Source organism: Geotrypetes seraphini, chromosome 8 (assembly GCF_902459505.1).
Source record: "Geotrypetes seraphini chromosome 8, aGeoSer1.1, whole genome shotgun sequence".
In the NCBI taxonomy this organism is placed as follows: Eukaryota; Metazoa; Chordata; class Amphibia; order Gymnophiona; family Dermophiidae; genus Geotrypetes; species Geotrypetes seraphini.
The window spans coordinates 21,189,955-21,211,613 of NC_047091.1; the positions used below are offsets into that span (position 1 = coordinate 21,189,955).

Consider the following 21,659-nt stretch of genomic DNA (forward strand, 5'->3'; position numbering starts at 1 on the left):
CTACTTGATCCTAAAGCAAAAAATAAATAAATAGAATTTTTTTTTCTACCTTTGTTGTCTGGTTTCTGCTTTCCACATCTTCTCATTCAATTCCTTCCATCCACTGTGTGTCTTCTCTCTGCGTCTTCCATTTGCTGTTACTGTGCCTCTCCCTTCACCCCCCCCCCCAATTGGTCTAGCACCCATCTTCTTCCCTCCGCTCCCCCTTAGTCTGGCATCTGTCTTCTTCCCTTCCAGCGTCTTCTCCCCACTCTGCCTTCCACATTTCCCTTCAGGGTCTGTTCCTCTCTACCCTCTTTCAATGTCTGTTCTATTCCTTTCCACCACCACCCTTCCCTCCCTCCTTTACCATCTGTTCCTTTCTACCACCCTTCTTTCATATCTTCTATCAGTCCCCCCACCATCACTAGCAGTCTCTCTTCTCCCTTACCATGAGCAAATAGAACTTCTGAAAATTGTATTGCTGAGGCATTATTTCTAATGCCTCAGCATTAGACATCAATTTTATAATTCTTACTGTCTGCTCTGATTTCATTCACAATTTGGTTTGTGTTGTGGCTGAGGATTCCATGAGGCATTTAACCTTTTCCTGTCTCTTGAACTGTGATTTCAAGTTGATTCCTTCAATAATGGAGTCTCATGGCAGTAGCAGTTTTCTCTTTTGGGCTCTTTTGACATTGTTTAAGGGATTTCTTGTACATTTGGTGCTGGTCTTCTTTGATGAGGTCACTTCAGAATCTATTTCCAAGGAAGAGAAACTTTTTCCCTTTCACTCCCTCCTTCCTTGTGTGAGCCGGGAACATGCGGTCCCCACAGCCCCCACCCGCACGCCGGCTCGATCGTTTAACCAGCTTCCTCTCTCCACCTCACCTTAGTTTGCCGGCTTTCTTTTTCGGCGACCGACACGCTTTCAAAGACCGCGCACACGCAGCTGCTCAAAGTTCAATCTTCTGTCCTGCTGCAACTTCCTGTTTCTGGTTGGGTCAGAGCAGAAGATTGAATACTGAGCAGCCGCGCATGCCTTTGAAAGCGTGCCGGTCGCCGAAAAAGAAAGCCGGCAAACTAAGGTGAGGTGGAAAGAGGAAGCTGGTTAAACGATCGAGCCAGCGTGCGGGTGGGGGCTGCGGGGACCGTGCGATCCTTGATGCCTCACTGCGGTAACAGGACCATTCACCGCTCCACGGGGCGGTGAATGGCCTTGTCCCCGTCCCCGCAGAGGCTGCTATTTTTCATTCCCCGTTTTGGCGGGTTACTTGCGGCTAAACGCGGTAGCCGCGGGTAAACCGCCACCGTCATTCTCTATTTGAGACCACTGCAATAGAGGCAATGTATGCAAATAGATCTCATGCATATTCATTGAGAAAATCCTGAAAACCCAACTAGATTATAGTCCTTGAGGACCAAAATTGCCCATTTCTGCTCCCGTTCATTGGACCTCAACCCAATCCATGGGACACTCCCAGCCAGTCAGGTTTTCAAGATACCTACAATGACTATGCATGAGATAAATTTGCATGCACTGCCTTCATTGTATGCTAATTTATCTCATGTATATTAATTATGGATATCTTGAAAACCTGACTGGCTGGGAGTGTCCCATGGACTGAGCTGCAAAACCTTCCAAAGCCACAGCCTCATTGAAATATAGATTTTTTATTTTTTGCAGTAATTGATTCTATGAGACGCTGTGTTAAGAACATAAGCACTTTCATATTGGGACAGACTAAAGGTCCATCAAGCCCAGTGTTCTGTTTCCAACAGTGGTCAATCCAGGTCACAAGGACTTGGCAAGATCCCAAGAGCGTAAAACACATTTTATGCTGAGATAAGCTGTGGATTTTCCCACATCCATTTTAATAATGGCTTATGAACTTTTCTTTTAGTAAATTAGCTGGACCTTTTTAAAATCCTGCTAACTACTTTTACCACATTCTCTGGGAATGATTTTAAGTACACATTGCATGAAGAGAGGTTTTTTCTCTGGATTGTTTTAAATTTACCATTTAGTAGCTCCATTGCATGCTCCATAGTCCTTGTAATTTTGGCTTCACTGTCAGCTGCCGGTGCACGAGGTACTCGCGAAGGGAAACCATGCTCGCCAGCACTCAAAGCCGACAAGGATTCCCCTTCGTAACGGCCTGAACACCACGAGCACAGGCTGGCCAGAGCTACCTCGCATCTGGAGCACAATGAACACTTTTTCCCTTTAAGTGTTTATTGCACAATATGCGACCTAGCTAAAAGAAAAAGTGCCGTTAACAATAAAAATACAAGTACACTGAATAGAGGGCTCTCTTCAGACTGCCTCAGGATTTTTTTTTCCAGAACAGACTCCACCAGCTGTCTAAGCCATATACCTTGCCAGTATCGGTGGCAAGGCTTACAGCTGAGGCCCTCTAGAAAAATTTAAGGGAGGGGGGAAGGAGGGACTCAACTCATGACCCATCGAGTGCGACAACCCCAAAAGGGTCCCCCCCCCATGCTCAGTCCACCACCAGATGAGGACAAGAAACACTACACAAATTCCAACAGACCTACACTAACCAAGGGAAAACTGGCACAGCTTACCGACCACCTGCTGGAGACTGAGCACCAGTGGCGTACCAAGGGGAGGCGGGGGGAGGGCCGCCCCGGGTGCAAGGCCCGAGGGAGTGTACAGCTGGCCACTTACCGGGGAATAGGCTGCTGCCGGGGAAAGGCTGCCATTGCCATCATCAGAAAGAAGCCGGCGCCGAACTCTCCCTCCCTGCTGCTTCTCTTCCCCGAGCCAAGCAACTCTAGCCATCCGACGTCAATTCCGACGTCGGAGAGGACGTTCTGGGCCAGCCAATCGCTGCCTGGCTGGCCCGGAACGTCCTCTCCGACGTTATAATTGACGTCGGGGAGCCAGAGTTGGTCGGCCCGCAGGAAAAGAAGGAGGGCGAATTCGGCACCGGCCCGTTTCCGATGGCCAATGGCGGTGGTGGTAGCGGCAGTGGCATAGGGGAAGGAAAGAAGGGAGAAAGAAAGAAAGGGGGGCGGAGCCAGAAAGAAAGCAAGGGGGGGGGACAGGGATCCAGAAAGAAAGAAAGGTGGCAGGGTGAAAGAAATAAAAAAATGGGGCATGGGGAAAGAGAGAGAAAGGATCAATTAACTGTGCAGGATCTGGTTTGTTTAGTTTTACAATGTATGTGTTGGTGTTCTAGTGCTCACTGCAGTGTTTAAGATGCTGCATTTTCCTAGGTACACTCTTGTGCAATATGTAGATTGTTACTAAAAATCATTTTTCATATAGATGGGGGGTGTCAAAAATGATGGGCCCCGGGTGTCACATATGCTAGGTACTAGCAGTAACCAACACAGATGTATTGAAAACTAATGTATGTAAATTATACACTTTCAATTGGAGACTGAGATAAAATGATGTTGCAGTAATGCAGAGATAATGAAAAGCCAGTGAAGCTCAGTGTTTAGCTCAAAAAGAAGGAAAAAGCCTCAGAACGGGCCCTCCCACCACCACAAAGGTGGATGTAATAGGCGGTTGAGCGGTAACCTCACAGGCAAAACCTTCTTTAAAAATGAGCACTGCAACACTTGAGCATAAACCGTGCTTCACATAAAAAATGTCCAGACAGAGGAACAAATTCCACTTATCTTAAATGCTGATCGGCACACCAACGGAGGCCAGCGTTTCACCGACAGGCTACATCAGGGTGTGACCCGACCGATCAGTCTTTGTGAGAGCGTGAAACGACGCTTCAAAAAGTCCAGGGGAGCCCTTTTCTGGACTTTTTGAAGCGTCGTTTCACGCTCTCACAAAGACTGATCAGTCGGGTCACACCCTGATGTAGCCTGTCGGTGAAACGCTGGCCTCCGTTGGTGTGCCGATCAGCATTTAAGATAAGTGGAATTTGTTCCTCTGTCTGGACATTTTTTATGTGAAGCACGATTTATGCTCAAGTGTTGCAGTGCTCATTTTCAAACGAAGGTTTTGCCTGTGAGGTTACCGCTCAACCGCCTATTACATCCACCTTTGTGGTGGTGGGAGGGCCCGTTCTGAGGCTTTTTCCTTCTTTTTGAGCTAAACACTGAGCTTCACTGCTTTTCATTATCTCTGCATTACTGCAACATTATTTTATCTCAACAGTCTCCAATTGAAAGTGTATAATTTACATATGCTAGGTACGCCACTGCTGAGCACAGACTGGTTATTTAGAGGGAAGCACAGCTGTTAGTACTACAGCCAAAAGTTTTGTCTCAGTCTCCACCTGCTGGTCATGGTGAGCTATTACCCATCAGTGAACTGTACCGGTCTGGAGAGATGCTAAAGAACAAGTGATTTGTGTCTACCTGTTCCACTCAGTATTTTAAAAAGTCTCTATCATTTCTCTTCTCCAAGCTGAGGAGTCCTAGCCTCTTTAGCCTTTCCTTAGTCATTCCATCCCCTTTACCATTTTTGTCACCATTCTCTGTACCTATTTCTAATTCCGCTATATATTTTTTGAGATGCAGTGACCAGAATTGCACACAATATTTGAGTTGTAGTCAAACCATGGAGTGATACAATCATTTTAATGCTCAGTTTTGTCTTCATTCCTAATGTTCTATTTGCTTTCGTAGCCACCATTGCACACTGAGCAGGAGGCTTCAATGTGTTATCAGCAATAGCACCAAAATCCTTTTCCTGGGTGACTACATTTTACTTGCTCACATTAAATATCATCTGCCTTTTGGATGCCCAGTCAACCAGTCTCTTAAGGTCCTCTTGTGATTTAAGAATTTGATGACGTCACCAGATTTATTCACCTCATTCGTTCTTCTCATTTCTAGGGGATCCCATTAACTATCCTTTTCCATTGAGAATACTGACCATATGGATTGCCCTATCTCCTGGCCTGTGAATGGTTCTTCTGCATAATCTCTTTCTACCACACACACTGGGACTAGCTTGCATGTCAATTTATTTGAGGATAGAAGTTGGAGAGGGCTTGTAGATTACTTATGCTTTCAGTGGTATCCATATTTGGATAATGTAAATGAGATTTACAGAGTGTAAACTTTTTCCCAACAAAAGCAGAAACTGTACAGACATCAAGGGAAATTACCAAAAAGAAGGAGAACTCAGTAGATGGTTCTAACGTCCTGACCTACCTTCACACTGTCTGAGTCTGTACTTAATATTCTGAAAAGAGGAGTTCTTGACCTTATTACTAGTGGTCTGAAACTGGAGTCGCACATGGAATTTCTGCTGTGACTTAGCACTATTTATTGAAAGCAGAGCTTTAATTTAATAAAAACCTCATAAGAGCTTCAATATATATCCTTTTCTAGAAGATGCTTAATTACTTTCAAACAAAAACTCACTGAGGTTAGGTGCAAGAAAGTGAAGAAACAAACAACTTTTAAGAGTGAAAAGTATATCATTTATGGAAAAACTTCCTGGGATCATAAAGATCTAGCAACTAATACAACTTTATATTTCTTCTGTTGTACGTAAAATGTCTTGTCTCCCAGCAGCTGTAGTTCTATACACAGCCCTTTCTCTATGCCAACTCCAGCTGCCGGCTCTTCAGCTCTGAAAGGCTGCGGTTGGTGGTGCGGTTGAAGGTGTCTATCTCTGGCACATATTTCTCGGCAGGGACAGTCAATTTCCTCCTGGTGTCCATGCACTTGGTGTCCAAGAACAGAGAGTTGGTCTTGTAGCGTATGTCCTCTTCGATGCGGGCCAAGTTTTTATAGAGCGCATCCAGTGCATCGCTACAGAAAGACACAAAGAAGACCGTCAAAGGCTTTGCCAACACCATTCTATGGAGCTACCAACTAAGAGAAGGGGGGGTCTGCTTTTGCTGCCTGGGTAACATAGTAGATGACGGCAGACAAAGATCCGAATGGTCTATCTAGTCTGCCCAACCTGATTCAATTTAAATTTTTTCTTCTTAGCTATTTCTGGGCAAGAATCCAAAGCTCTACCAGGTACTATGCTTGGGTTCAACTGCCGAAATCTCTGTCAAAACTCACTCCAGCTCATCTACACCCTCCCAGCCATTGAAGCCCTCCCCAGCCCATCCTCCCCCAAACACTGTGCAAGTCTGCCCAGTACTGGCCTTAGTTCAATATTTACTATTATTTTCTGAAGTGTTGCTAAATATGCCTCCAGCTCACTATGCATGTAAAAGATCAGGCACTTTAATCCTGTGAACTGTTGAAATAAAGGGAATGGGACCTTTCTGTGATTTACATATTATATACAGGTACTTATTTTATGGAGGGTTAAGTGACTCGCCCAGACTCAAAAGGAGCGATAGCTGGAAATGAACCCAGTTCCCCTGGTTCTCAGGCTGCTGCATGAACTATTAGGCTACTCCTCCACGAAACAATAAAAGTAGGCCACTAAAGACCATCTACCCTTCATCCTCATAGCCTTAAAGCTAAGGACCCTCTGCCCGCACATCCCCTGAGAAGCTGTTCTAAGCGCCCGGCATCTTTCCTCCCCTTTATCCCTGAGGCTGACTGTAAAGTAACCCTGTAGCCATTCAATGTATCAGTACTTTTTGGTGTAGTTTTAACTTGGCTTTGTGGTAGTGGGAACAGGGCATCTGATGTTACTACAAGTGTGACATTTGAATGGCCACATCAGAAATCCAGTGTCTACTACTGCTGAAACAAGAGCTACTCTCCATTGTCTCAAGTACAAAAAAACACCTTAGCTTGAGAGCCCACAAGGGACACAGAAAGTACCTGCATATAATGTGTACAGCGCTGTCTACCTCTAGTAGCACTACAGAAATGATTCAGCCTGCCGAGTATCTATTCTTTTCTCTTTCCCTCCTTCCTCTTCTGCTGCAGCTCCCTTTTTGTCTGCTTATACATGCCCAAATTCAGTCAATCATTCTCCTACAACTTCTGCTGAATTGCTGCTGCTGGGTCAGACCAGTGGTCCATCATGCCCAGCAGTCCGCTCTAAATATTTCTCTTGGCTCTCCTCCCCTTGTCCTTGAACTTTTCATCCTACAGAATATGCTGCTTTCCGACACATTCTTGAAGCCTGTAAGATGTCTGAATATCTGTTATCACAAATCCATGAGAAAAGTGCTTATAGGATTTGTTTCCAGTAATGTTCTTCCTGTAGTCTACCACACAGATCATTTGACATGTTTGGAGATGAAATCCTTCCATGGGACTCTTACCAGGTCAATGCAGTCAATGATTAAATCAAGTTCAGAATGTAAAAACAGGTCTTTCTGAAACTCTCATGATCCCCATATGCAGCATTCCCTCTCTCCTTAACCCCAAGCAGCCAGTTCCTGAAGGCACTTACTGTAGCTGAGCCAGTTTCTGCTTCAGGGCTGCTATAGTGCCTTCCAGTTGATACACCTCATCTGTTAACCCATACTGCACCTGTGAGTCAGAAAGAAAACAGAATACTTTGTGAGCAGCAAAGGATTCCTTCAGATACAGAGATACACAAACACAAATTCATTCATATGTGTGTAATTTGTTGCTAGAGAATATGATAAAAGCAATTAGCTTAGCAGGGTTTAACCCCCCTCCCTGGTTTGGCCAATTTCCTAAGCCATTATTATGATGCTCTTGGGAAAATCCATTGCTTATTTCTAGGATAAGCAGCATAAAATCTGTTGTACCTGTTTGAGATCCTACCAGTACTTGTGACTAGAGAGTTGCACGGGGACAGAAATCCCACCCGTCCCCGCCAAAGTCCCACCCGTCCCCAACCATCCCCGTGAGGACTCCCACCCGTCCCCGCGAGGAATCCCTCCATCTCCCCTGTCCCTGCCCGTCCCTATAAACTACAGAAATAGTTATTTCATTTAATTATGCTACTGAATTAAAGGCTCTGGTAGAAACCCATTTAAAAATAAGCAAAAAGACTTTATTAATTTGGAAATATTAATTGGGAAGAATACATACTTTGTAAACGGGTTTCTACCAGAGCCTCTAATGTTTATACATTTTTATCAACACAACTAATATACTACTTTATCCTGAAGCAAAAAAAAAAAAAATAATAATTTTTTTCCTACCTTTGTTACCTGGTTTCTGCTTTCCTCATGTTCTCATTCAATTCCTTCTATCCACTGTCTCTCTTCTCTCTGCGTCTTCCATTTGCTCTGTTACTGTGCCTCTCCCTTTCTCCCCCCTCCCAAATTGGTCTGGCACCCATCTTCTTCCCTCCGGTCCCCCCATAGTCTGGCATCTCTATCTTCTTTCCTGCCAGCGTCTTCTCCCCACTCTCTCTTCCCCATTTCCTTTCAGCGTCCTTCTCCCCCCCATCTTCCCCATGTCCTGTCAGGCAGCATCCTTCTCCCCCCTCTGCCTTCCAAATGTGCTTTCATTGTCCTTCTCCCCCCTGTCTTCCCCATGTCCTTTCAGCGTCCTTCTCCCCCCTCTGTTTTCCCCATGTCCTTTCAGCATCCTATCCCCCCCCGTCTTCCCCATGTCCTTTCAGTGTCCTTCTCCCCCCCGTCTTCCCATGTCTTTTCAGCGTCCTTCTCCACCCCTTTGTCTTCCCCATGTGCTTTCAGCGTCCTTCTCCACCCCTTTGTCTTCCCCATGTGCTTTCAGCGTCCTTCTCCACCCCTTTGTCTTCCCCATGTGCTTTCAGCGTCCTTCTCCCCCCTATGTCTTCCCCATGTGCTTTCAGCATCCTTCTCCCCCCTCCCATCTTCCCCATGTGCTTTCAGCGTCCTTCTCCCCCCTCCCGTCCTTACCATGTCCTTTCAGTGTCCTTCTCCACCCCTTTGTCTTCCCCAGTGCTTTCAGCGTCCTTCTCCCCCCTCAGTTTTATCAATTTCCCTTAAGCGTCTTTTTTTTTCTCCACTCCACCTTTCCTCCCTTTCTCCCTCCCTGCCCCTTACCTTTGTGGCGCTTCCCCACCCGACCGACAACAGAACAGGCCCTGTCGGACAAACCTCCCTGTCCTGTAGCCGCGAATCTAAATTACTTTCTTACAGCAGCTGGAGTATTGAAGCTGCTGTAAGAAGGTAATTTAGATTCACGGCTACAGGGCAGGGATGTTTGTCGGTCGGTCACACTCCCCCCCCATGGCTGCACCCGGGGCGGACAGCCCCCCCCTCTTTGGTATGCCATTGCCTTCTCCCTACCTGCCCTGCCGCACACAACCGACCGGAAGTCTTCCTGATGTCAGCGCTGACGTCGGAGGAAGGGAGGGCTTTGCTTAAGCCCTCCCTTCGACGTCAGCGCTGACATCAGGAAGACTTCCATTCGGCTGTGTGCTGCGGCAGGGCAGGTAAGGAGGAGACTGGCCTCGCGGCTCGAGTGCGATCCAACCCCGCAGGAACCCCGCGACCCTTGGAGGCGTCCCCATGGGATCCCCGCGACCCTAGGAGGCGTCCCCACGGGATCCCCGTGACCCAAAGGGGGAACCCGTGGGATCCCCGCGGGATTCCCGTCGTCCCCGTTCCTGTGCAGCTCTCTACTTGTGACCTGAATTGTCCACTCTTGAAAACAGGATACTGGGCTTGATAGATCTTTGGCCTGTCTCAGCGCTGGAGTCAGTGGCGTACCTAGCATATGTGACACCCGGGGCCCATCATTTTTTGATCCCCCCCATCTGTACGAAAAACATGATTTTTAGTAACAAGCCACATGTCACACATGAGTACAGTGGTACCTTGGATTACGAGCATAATCCGTTCCAGGAGCATGCTTGTAATCCAAAATGCTCGTATATCAAAGCAAGTTTCCCCATAGGAAGTAAGGGAAACTTGCTTTGATATGTTCCCACCGCGCGCATGCTCAAGGCCTGAGAGTTCACGAGGGGAAGGGAAATACCGCTGCTGCTTCTGCAAAGGAAAGTGGGGGGGGAGAGAAGGGAATGGGGGGGGGAAATGCTGCTACTACTTCACAGGGATCTGGAGGGGAAGGGAAATATCACTGCTGCTTCTGCAAAGGAAAGTGAGGGGGGGAGAGAAGGGAATGGGGGTGGTGGGGGAAAATGCTGCTACTACTTCACAGGGACCTGGAGGGGAAGGGAAATACCGCTGCTGCTTCTGCAAAGAAAGTGGGGGGGGGAGAGAGACAGAAAGAAATACAGATAGACAAAGGAGGCCAGGGAGAGAGACAGACAGGGGACCAGAGAGACAGACAGAAAGAAAGACAGACAGACAAAGGGTGCCAGGGAGAGAGAGAGAAAAATAGCAGGAGGGAGAGAGACAGAAAGAAAGGAAGAAAGAGACAGGAGCAGGGAGAGAGACATAAATAAAGAAAGACAGACAGGCATATATTCTAGCACCTGTTAATGTAACGGGCTTAAACACTAGTAAGTTAATATTTATAAGGGTTGAGAGAGACATGATTGAAGGCTGGGACTTCTTTGACCGGGACCTGGAATAACTGCGTTATAGGAGGCCCTGGGATCTATTAGTCTCTCTCTTTCCTTTTTTGATAATGTCTTGAGTTGGATAGATATTCAAAATTTTTTCTAATATAAATTATATTGTCTCAGGTTGGTTGAGAGTGTTTTTAACTCTTATGTTCTGACAGGGGGAGGGGATAGCCTAGACCGATACAGCATATATAACCCTGAACAGAGATAATGTGCAGAGGTGCAGCAGATGTAGGTTGCTAAATTTTCCCGGAGGCAAATCCGGACCCATGGCCATACCCGCCCACATCCCACCCCAGCCCCAACCCCTTAACCTGTTCGTGCATTGGGACGGCATTCGCGCATGCAATGATGTCACCACGTTGCATCTGTGCATTCACAGGTGCCGTGCCAATATCGGAAGCTTTTCAAAACCCGGACAAAGTGCCGGGTTTTGAAAAGCCGTCCGGACCCAAAAGGAGCACATGTCCGGGGAAGTCCAGACATCTGGGAACCCTAAGCAGATGCCTAGGGCCATGCGGTTCTTCATCTACTTTCATTTAATATGTTACTACAACAGACTGACTTCTCCAGTGGTTGTGTAACACCTTCACCGAGTTGTCTCACCAAAAGTTAAGTGAGACTGTAAGAGATTTCCATGGCAATCTATTTTAATATTACGGATCCTGGAGCACTGTGACACTGCTAAAAACTTGGCAGAAATGGCCAAATTTCTGTTCTTTATCACTTCTACTGTTCACTTTTGTTGGGTTTCACTTGACCTCGTCCTGTACTACCAGTAGAGAGTTGCGCGGGGACAAAATCCCACCCATCCCCGTCAGGATCCTCTCCGTCCCCACCCATCCCCGCCAGGATCCTCTCCGTCCCCACCTGTCCCCATCAGGATCCTCTCCATCCCCGCCAGGATCCTCTCTGTCCCCACCCGTCCCCGCCAGGATCCTCTCCGTCCCCACCCATCCCCGTAAGGAATTACCTCCATCCCCGCCCGTCCCCATAAAAAGCAGCAATTTCTTGTGACTGGATCATCAATTCCACAGTTTCTTTTGTGTTTGCGCTGCTGTTTTCCTTGTGGAATCTCTTTGGTGGAACCCTTTTTTTGTTTTCTGTTCAGGTAATTAACTTATAAACCCCCTCTTTTACTAAGGCTGACGTGTCCATTATATTATATGGACGAACCCTGCTTCCAAAGCCTTCCATCCCCGTGGGAGTCCTGTTGGCTAGAGGGGGGTCCCCGTGGGAGTTCCGTGGACCAGAAGGGGGTCCCCATGGGAGTCCCATGGGTTGGGGGGGGGGATTCCTGTGGGATTCCCGCGATCCCCGTTCCCGTGCAGACCTCTAACTGCCAGTACCACAAAGAGAAATCATTTACTTCAGGAAATGATTTCCCAGTGCTGGCATCGCTGGCCACTATCCAAGAAGAAAATCATACCAAGGATAGGACTCGCCTGGAAACTTACTGGGTCCTATCAGAGCTGTGATGGTTAATATTGTGCACAAATTGCTGGGATGCGAGTTATGTAACACTGAACAAAAAAGACAACAGAATCCCAAAGATCTGAAAGCATCAGAGGTCAGAGTAAATCAAAGTTAGGATCTCAGGAAGGTCCTTGGCCACCCGTGCTAGTTGCAGCAGGGCGGAAGATTTACCTGGTCTCTGCACAGATCCACGTTGGGGCGATAGGTGCGGGTCTCCAGTCGTGTGTGTACCAGCTTCAGGTGGGTTTGTTTGTCTCTCAGATCCTCTTCAAGGCGCCGGATATCGTCCTCCATCACTGCAATCTCTTCTCTGGTCTGAGAAAAGGCAGACAGGGGCAGAAAATCTTGCTTTCAAAGTCCAACCTGCTCTACAAGACACCACTTCTACATCCTCCACCCCCTTCTCTTTGATTCCGTTTCATATCACATACTCTCAGAATGTCTAACACTAACCTTGTGTAAATGAAGAAATTTGTTTGTTTAATCCCAGACAACACAGGTAGTGAAAGGGTGGCAGAATTCATTAACCTGAAGCTAATTATTGGGTTACAAAGGCCAGTGTATATTAGCTTATGCTATGGCTCATTTATATTCAAGGAGTGGACAATAATGGAACTTTTTTCAGTCAACAGGTTCTGCCTGGGAAGTTACAGCCAGCCAGAGTCCCTGAAAAGGAATTAAGGCTCAGATTCTCATCCGGATGCCAACTTAATTGGTGCTACATGACATAGTAATTGACTGTGTTGTTTAAAACCAATTAAAAATTGCAAAAATTGCAAAAAAAAAAAAAAAAAAAAAGCATCACTACGTGGTCTCCAGGACCGGTACCTAGGTCCCTGGCAGCATATACTGACACAGAAGACCAGAAGTGGGCATGGTTAGGGGGTAGCGCCAGATTTCGCAATCTATATGCACCACTGACCGTGATTCTGACGGGACCCTAGGCCTGTGAAACCCTAGCCTATACTTCCAGCGCTTAGGGTCCTAGCCCTTAAATGCCCTCTCTCACACTGTGAAAAACTATTTCCCCCAAATGGGCCAGGATACTTTACATTCTTCTCCTGCCATCTCAGGTCGCTCAAAGCTTTCTCAAACTCTCGCATTCTTTTGCGGAAAGCAAACTCTGTGGCTACTCGCTGAGCCTCCAGCTCGTTGTCGGTCTGCAGGGAAGAGAAACGGGATGTCTGGGTTATCCCTAGATGAGACTTGCATTCACTCAAGAATTAACTACACAGAGCTCTGCAAAATATTGATACAGACCAGGGGTGGGCAACCACGGACCTCAACAGCCACAACCCAATTGGGTTTTTAAGATCGCCACAACGAATATGCATGCGATCTGTTTGCATAAATGGAAGCAGTACATGCAAATCAATCTTATTCACGTTCATTGTGAAAATCTTGATAACCTAGAGGACCGAGTTGCCTACCTCTGACAAAGATGATACAACACAATGGCTCAAAAAATAAATTGTGTATTACATTACATTAGATATTTCTATTCCGCCATTGCCTTGCGGTTCAAGGCGGATTCCAAAAGAATTATTAAAAACGTATTACAAGAAGATATCTGATAATTTCTAGAGGAGATAAATAGTAGATGAGGTTGCTTTGGGGAATCGGGAAGGAGCTAGCGGTATTAAATTGTTTGCAGGAATTTCTTGAAAAGTAGACTCTTTATTTCTTTTCTGAATGTTTTGTAGTCTGGGGTCATAATTAGTAGATTGTGACCAATATGTAAAAATCTGATGTCCAGTCTAGATAATACTAACAAATGGAAAGGCAGCTTTAACAATGGTTGATGACATCACAGTGTGCCTCAGCCTCCCTAGAACACATGATACTAATTCATTTCAATGTTAACTTTCTTTCTTGTAAAAGGAAAAATCTCGAGTTTCTGGAATGTGTACTCGATGCAATGGCACATGGAGTGTTTGTTACAAACACTGGATCCCTTTTTGCCAAGTCGTGTCATACTATGTTACCCAAGCTCACCAGACTATTTCTCACCATACCGTATTTGTCATATTATGTTTTACCATCCCTGGCAGACAAGATTTGCCATGCTATCTCCTACTATACAATGTTTGAGACTGTGGTGCAGGGGTTGGAACTGCAGCCTCGAGACCCTGAGGTGGTGGGTTCTGACACATCAGAAAAACGTATAGATAATAAAAATATCCAAATAAAAATTAAACATACCTGCTCCTTGAGACAGGTTAGGGATTGGATATAAGACACAAGTTATTTTGGTGATGCTAATGTAGAAAGAAAATTGGTATCTCCATATAAGTTGTCTTATCATGTTTTGCATGTCTCTGAGAAAGAATTGCCTCTCCATTTAGATAATAACTTGATGTGATCAGCCTTTTGGGCTTGGAAACAATGTAGGAAAAGATATGGGTTAGGGAGTGCTTGTTTGCCCTTTTTACCTCTGAAAAGTAATGGAAATTTTCTCCCTGGTTTAGAAGCTACAGGATTTTGAGATTGGGGGCAAAAAGGGATTAAAACATTGGGACAACTATGTGTTCTTTGGTAATAAAATCCTTTGAGGAAATGTGTACACAGTATGACCTGAGCATACATCATAGATTCATAGAAACATGATGGCAGATAAAAGGCCAAATGGCCCATCCAGTCTGCCCATCCGCAGTAACCATTATCTCTTCCTTTCTGCGAGATCCCATGTGTCTATCCCAGGCCCTCTTGAATTCAGACACAGTCTCTGTCTCCACCACCTCCTCCGGGAGACTGTTCCACACATCTACCACCCTTTCTGTAAAAAAGTATTTCCTTAGATTACTCCGGAGCCTGTCACCTCTAAACTTCATCTTACGCCCTCTCATTCCAGAGCTTCCTTTCAAATGAAAGAAACTCGACTCATGCGCACGTAGATATTTAAACATCTCTGTCATCTCTCCCCTCTCCCGCCTTTCCTCCAAAGTCTACAGATTGAGATCTTTAAATCTGTCCCCATATGCCTCACCAGCCAGCGCTAAAAACCTCTAGCGCAGCTTGATTTAAAAAATAAAAAAAGGGGGGGGGGTAAATGTGGCTGAAAGTAGGGTACAGATTTAAGAGCCTAATTTGTTTGCTTGCTGAAACTCAATACAACTATTTTCATATAAAATTAAGCACAACAAAAACATTAACGACGACCTGCACTTCAGCATTCTTATTCTGCATCAAAAAAGCATGTTGCAGCCTCTAGGCCAGGGGTAGGGAACTCCGGTCCTCGAGAGCCGTATTCCAGTCGGATTTTCCCAATGAAAATGCATGAGATCTATGTGCATGCACTGCTTTCGATGCATATTCATTGGGGAAATCCTGAAAACCCGACTGTAATACGGCTCTCGAGGACCGGAGTTCCCTACCCCTGCTCTAGGCAGAACAAGTGAGCTGTGAACTATTTAACAAGCCTGTTGTACCGACACCTCATCTACTTTTCCCACAGCCCAACTGCCTCCTGAGGATTCACCTGTGCAATGGTGAGTGCTATGGCATCTCGCAGCTGAGTCGATGCTTTCATTTCGGCTTCTGCCCGGTCCTTATTGTACTGACTGAACTGGAACCACTGCTCCAAAGAAGTGGATCTGGAGATAAGGAAAGAAAGAACTGTTAGGGTGGCATGCCTCTGACCTCTTCTGCATTTGGTTTATTTCTGTCCCATTTTATTCCTTTCATACAACACTTACAAGGGAAAGTATTTACACACACATACTACATTTACATCAGTTCACAAATTTAAAGCACTTCACAAGCTAATGTGAGCTGTAAAGAATGCCTCTTATTACACAAGTCAGCATTTCTCTTAGAGCTGCATGTCTTGCTTCACTTGTCTCCTGTTCTTCTCACCAGTAAGAGGCATCCCATCTCACACACCTGACTGTCCATCAGCTTTCATTGAATAAGATCTTACAGTCCTTTTGAAGGAACTTGTCCCCTTTCCCACCGCTGATCATCTGCATTGCTTGAAAGCCCCAAAACCCAGATAATTCTAAACAGGAGACTGACACGATATCTTATTTCCCTCTCTCCTCTTACCCAGCTTCGGGTGTCACTGATCTGTGAATAGCAGCTCTGCTGACTCAAGTTTCCCAAGAGGGGAGAAGGATATTATCTTACCCCATCTACAAGTAAAAGTGACTTCCTACAGGGTGAGGTTTGTTCCAAAGTGGGATCTTTATCAGGTCCATTTTAATAATTTGCATTCAGGAGTGGTGGGTCAGGATTAGTCCATAAACCAGAATTACCACAGCAAAGGGAGGTTCACTGGATCTGACCACTATTCCCTTACCCTGCTGGAACCCGGGTTGGATTGGGTTTGTACGAGATGTTTGGTGAGTTTATGTTCAGTGAAAGGCAGGTCCGATCTATCTCCAGGGTTTCCATTTTGTTCCTGTGATCTAAGTTCAGCTGTTGGCGTGTCTCTTGTAGAAGGCTAGAAGGAGAAACCATAGTATCAGAGCAGATAAAGACAAAAAGTCCAGTTCTGTCCATTTCCTGTTCTTATTGCATCACCAGCACCAGGAGAAGACTGTTTCATGCAGCCAGAATGCCTTCTGTCCTTAATCTACCCACTTCCAGCCTCCTTCAAGGGTTTGTTATAGTCTAGGGAAAAATCCCCCATCTGTTATCTGTCCTAAAATACCCATACTGTTTTAACATGTCAGATGTTCCCCAGACAAATTCTCTTACTACACATCGCAGTTACCAATGTCATGTGTAACAGACAAATGTAATGATCTTGCTTGTAATCTAGATTTTCAGAAAGCTTTTGACAAAGTTCCTCATGAGAGGCTCCTGAGAAGCAAGACTAAGAATGTTATAGTGTCTCTGCGTCACTCCATGGTGCGACTTCACCTAGAGTATTGCGTTCAATTCTGGTCTCCTTATCTCAAGAAAGATACAGCATAACTAGAAAAAGGTTCAAAGAAGAGCGACCAATATGATAAAGGGGATGGAACTCCTCTCGTATGAGGAAAGACTAAAACGGTTAGGGCTTTCCAGCTTGGAAAAGAGATGGCAGAGGGGAGTCTACAAAATCCTGAATGGAGTAGAACGGGTACAAGTGGATCAATTTTTCACTCCGTCAAAAATTGCAAAAACTAGGGGACACTCGAAGTTAGCAGGGAAATACTTTTAAAACCAATAGGAGGAAATATTTTTTCACTCAGAGAATAGTTAAGCTCTGGAACACATTGCCAGAGGATGTGGTGAGAACGGATAGCGTAGCTGGTTTTAAGAAAGGTTTGGACAAGTTCCTGGAGGAAAAGTCCATAGTCTGTTACTGAGAAAGACATGGGTGAAGCTACTGCTTGCCCTGGATCGGCAGCATGGAATGTTGCTACTCTTTAGGGATTCCGCATGGAATGTTGCACTTTTGGGATTCCGGAATCTTGCTATTCCTTTGGGATTCTGTATAGAATGTTGCTACTCCTTGGATTTTGGCCAGATACTAGTGACCTGCACTGGCCACCATGAGAACGGGCCACTGGGCTTGATGGACCATTGGCCTGACCCATTAGGGCTATTCTTATGTTCTTATAGAATTAACCGATTATTTGCTTTATTGATTAATATGGCACATAATAAAACATGCAAAACAGCCTCCAAAGCAAGACACAATCAACTCATTTTTACAAAGCTTGGTAAAAACGTATCTCCTTTTTCATTAGAAAACCCCCATTGCCTAACTAATGGCCCCGAAGCCCATAGAGATTTAAAGGGCTTCGGGCTGTTGCCTTGTGGCTTTGTAAAAGAGGCCGTAAGTCTCAAGATGGGAAGCCTTGTTTCTTATAGCCTCCTATTCTCCTATACAAACCACCCCCATTCCCAAAAGAACCAATTTTAAACATCCCCCCATCACCCTTGTTCCTCGATGCCTCTGTACACATCAGAATGTAGAGATGCTTAGACGCAATTGGACTTTAAGGTTAAAGTGATTCAATGTGAGACTCTTAATTCTCAGGGCCAGTGAATGAATCTAAGTAGCCCCAATCATAAGAAACTGCTTCCTGTGCTTAGAAGTAAGAGGCAACTCTTTGGCTTCCTGCATCATTAAAGTATGCCCGAGGATGCATACGGTAATGAAGATATCTTTTTGTTAGGAAATAACTTTAGTAGAGATAAATTTTATAAAACATCAACTCTTTCTCTAAATGATATGAAAATACAAACGGGTCGATGTAATAGAGATTCATGGACAGAAAATACAACCTAGAATTGTGCATTTTCACTTTTGAACTTGTATTCTCGACACTGTATTACATTGATAAATATTCCCGGCCATGCCACAAGCAAAGAATTGTTTTGTTTATAAATAAAAAAAATAATTACAAATATTTTCAGTCTGCCTATCTAAACCCCTCCCCCCTTTTTTTTTTACTAAGGGCCCGTAGCACTAAATACTCCGACACTGCTCCAACGCTCATAGAAATTCTATGAGCGTTGGAGAAGATCAAAGTATTTAGCGCTCCGGGCCAGGGTAGAAATCTCTACCGCAGCTTAGTAAAAGGAGCCATAAAATTTTAATCTATGAAAAACTCACACATGAAATACTCAAAACAAACTTATCAAATGCCCATGACTGTCTGGTAAGAGAATTCACAGTGATAAGGCAAAGTCCCTTGTTTCTGCTGAAAATCCTCTTGGAAAAATGTGCCTGTCTGTGTCTGATGATCTCAGGGTGGCAAAACAGGTAGAAAAGGTGATGGCCAAAGCCAGGAGGATGCTTAGCTGCAGAAGGAGAAGAAACAAGAGGCGATAACGTCACTGTATAAGTCACTTGTAGACTAGAGAGTTGGGGACAGAAATCCCACCCGTCCCCGCCAAAGTCCTATCCGTCCCCACCCGTCCCCGTGAGGAATCCCACCCATCCCCACCCGTCCCCGTGAGGAATCCCTCCGTCCCCATCCGTCTCCGCGAGGAATCCCCTCCGTCCCCGCCCGTCCCTATAAACTTCAGAAATAGTTATTTCATTTAATTATGCTACTGAATTAAAGGCTCTGGTAGAAACCCATTTACAAATAAGCAAAAAGACTTTATTAATTTGGAAATATTAATTGGGAAGAATACATACTTTGTAAACGGGTTTCTACCAGAGCCTCTAATGTTTATAAATTTTTATCAACACAACTAATATACTACTTTATCCTGAAGCAAAAATAAAAAAAAAAGAAATAGAATTCTTTTCCTACCTTTGTTGCCTGGTTTCTGCTTTCCTCATGTTCTCATTCAATTCCTTCCATCCACTGTCTCTCTTCCCTCTGCGTCTTCCATTTGCTCTGTTACTGTGCCTCTCTCTTTCTCCCCCCTTCCAAATTGGTCTGGCACCCATTTTCTTCCCTCCGCTCCCCCCATTGACTGGCAACTCTGTCTTCTTCCCTGCCAGCGTCTTCTCCCCACTCTCTCTTCCCCATTTCCTTTCAGTGCCCTTCTCCCCCCCATCTTCCCCATGTCCTGTCAGTGCCCTTCTCCCCCCTCTGTCTTCCACATATGCTTTCAGTGTTCTTCTCCCCCCTGTCTTCCCCATATCCTTTCAGCGTCCTTCACCCCCCCTCGTCTTCCCCAGGGACTTTCAGCGTCTTTCTCCCACCCCCATCCCGTCTTCCCCATGGCCTTTCAGCGTCCTTCTCCCTCCCCCGTCTTCCCCTTGGCCTTTCAGCGTCCTTCTCCACCCCTTTGTCTTCCCCAGTGCTTTCAGCGTCCTTCTCCCCCCTCAGTTTTACCCATTTCCCTTAAGCGTCTTTTCTTCTCCACTCCACCTTTCCTCCCTTTCTCCCTCCCTACCCCTTACCTTTGTGGCGCTTCCCCATCCAACTGACAACAGAACAGGCCCGGTCGGACAAACCTCCCTGTCCTGTAGCCGCGGATCTAAATTACCTTCTTACAGCTGCTGTAAGAAGGTAATTTAGATTCGCGGCTACAGGGCAGGGAGGTTTGTCCGACCGGGGCTGTTGTCGGTCGGGGAAGCGCCACAAAAGTAAGGGGACCTGGCCGGCTGTGCTGCACCTGGGGTGGACCGCCCCCCTCCCTTGGTACGCCACTCGAGCCGCGAGGCTACTCTTCCTCTCCTTTCCTGCCCTGCCTGCAGCACAGAGCCGAACGGAAGTCTTCCCGACGTCGGCGTTGACGTGGGAAGACTTCCGTTCGGCTCTGTGCTGCAAGCAGAGCAGGTAGGGAGAAGAAGAGCCACGCGACTGAGTACATCCAGCCCCGCAGGAACCCCGCGACCCTCGGAGGCGTCCCCACGGGATCCCCGTGACCCTAGGGGGCGTCCCCAAGGGATTCCTGCAACCCTAGGGGGCGTCCCCACGGGATTCCCGTGACCCGAAAGGGGAACCCGCGGGATGCTTGCGCGCCCCGCGGGATTCCCGTCGTCCCCGTTCCCGTGCAGCTCTCTATTGTAGACCCTATTTGGAATATTGTGTGTGTGCTCAAGTTTGGAGACCCCCATCTTCAAAAATATATAAATAGGATGGAGTCGGTCCAGAGGGCTGCTACAAAATTGGTTAGTGATCTTTGTCATAAATCATATGGGGACAGACAGAGACCTTAATACATAGTAAATGACAGCAGATAAAGACCTGAACGGTCCATCCAGTCTGCCCATTACAAATACATGATTAAATTAACTTGTCTCTTCTTTGATATTTCTGTAAAGTCCTCCTGGTATTGTCCTAGGTTCCAAATGCTGAAGCTGCCGTCCAAGCTCACTCCAGCTTATCCAACTATCCTTTTTGCAGGATATCTACCTTAAAGTCTGGCCAGTAACATCCTCAGGTTCCAAGTTACTGGAGTTCCCATTGATGCCCTCCCCAGCCCAATCCTACACCAAATCACCACATATATGACACAGACCATAAAAGGCTGTCCAGCACTGGCCTTAGCTCTTTAATTTACATCCTCCATTTTCTAATTAGAGATCCTTTATGTTTATCCCACGCTTTAATTCCATCACCGTTTTCCTCTTCACCACTTCCCTCGGGAGGGCATTCCGGCCATATACCACCCTCTCTGTGAAAAAGAATTTCCTAAATTGCTCCTGAGTCTTCCTCCCTACAACCTCAAATTATGCCCTCTAGTTTTACCATTCTTTCTTCTCTGGAAAAGATTTGGTTCTATATTAATACCTTTCAAGTATTTAAATTTCTATATTATATCTCTCCTGTCTCTCCTCTCCTCCAGAGTATACATATTTAGGTCTTCCAGTCTCTTCTCATACTTCTTTTGGTTCAAACCCCTTACCAGTTTTGTCACCTTCCTCTGGACCATATCAAGTCTTTTTATATCCTTCACCAGAAACAGTCTCCAAAACAATACTCCAAGTGTGACCTCACCAATAACCTATTCAGGGGCATCAGCACCTCCCTTCTTCTGCTGGTTATTCCTCTTTCTGTACAGCCTAGCATCCTTCTGGCTACAGATACCGCCTTATCACACTGTTTAGATGCCTTTAGATCCTCAGAAACAATCACCCCAAGGTCCCGCTCTCCGTCAGTGCTTATCAGCCTCTCACCTTCCAACACATATGGTTCCCTCGGATTTCTACCTCCCAAATGCATCACTCTGTACTTCTTCGCATTAAATTTTAGTTGCCTAACTTTTGCAGATCCTTCTTCATGTTTTCCACTCCCTCCGGGGTGTCCACTCTGTTACAAATCTTGGTATCATCCATATAAAAGCTAACCTTATTTTCTAACCCTTCAGCGATGTCGCTCACAAACATATTAAACAGAATCGGTCCCAGCACCGATCCCTGAGGCACTTTACTACTCACCTTTCCCCTTCTCCGAGCGAATTCCATTAATCACCACCCTCTGGCGTTTGTCTGTCA

The 21,659-nt window shown here is 45.9% G+C and overlaps 1 protein-coding gene across 2 annotated transcripts in view; it reads right to left on the bottom strand.

Annotated features, from left to right (window-relative positions):
- Nucleotides 1-5,353: 5,353 nt before the first annotated feature.
- The window catches only part of TEKT2 (tektin 2), a 50,812-nt gene continuing 34,506 nt past the window's right edge, over nt 5,354-21,659 (bottom strand). Inside the window, exons 5-10 of one of the 2 annotated variants that reach the window (XM_033953663.1) lie at nt 16,119-16,262; nt 15,300-15,414; nt 12,874-12,981; nt 11,993-12,136; nt 7,298-7,377; nt 5,354-5,736 (exon numbers count right to left, since the gene is read on the bottom strand). In XM_033953663.1, coding sequence (XP_033809554.1) covers nt 5,523-5,736; nt 7,298-7,377; nt 11,993-12,136; nt 12,874-12,981; nt 15,300-15,414; nt 16,119-16,262 — 805 coding nt within the window. In that variant the 3' untranslated portion in view covers nt 5,354-5,522. The remainder of the gene's footprint in view (nt 5,737-7,297; nt 7,378-11,992; nt 12,137-12,873; nt 12,982-15,299; nt 15,415-16,118; nt 16,263-21,659) is intronic. The other variant, XM_033953662.1, reaches the window with a different exon arrangement.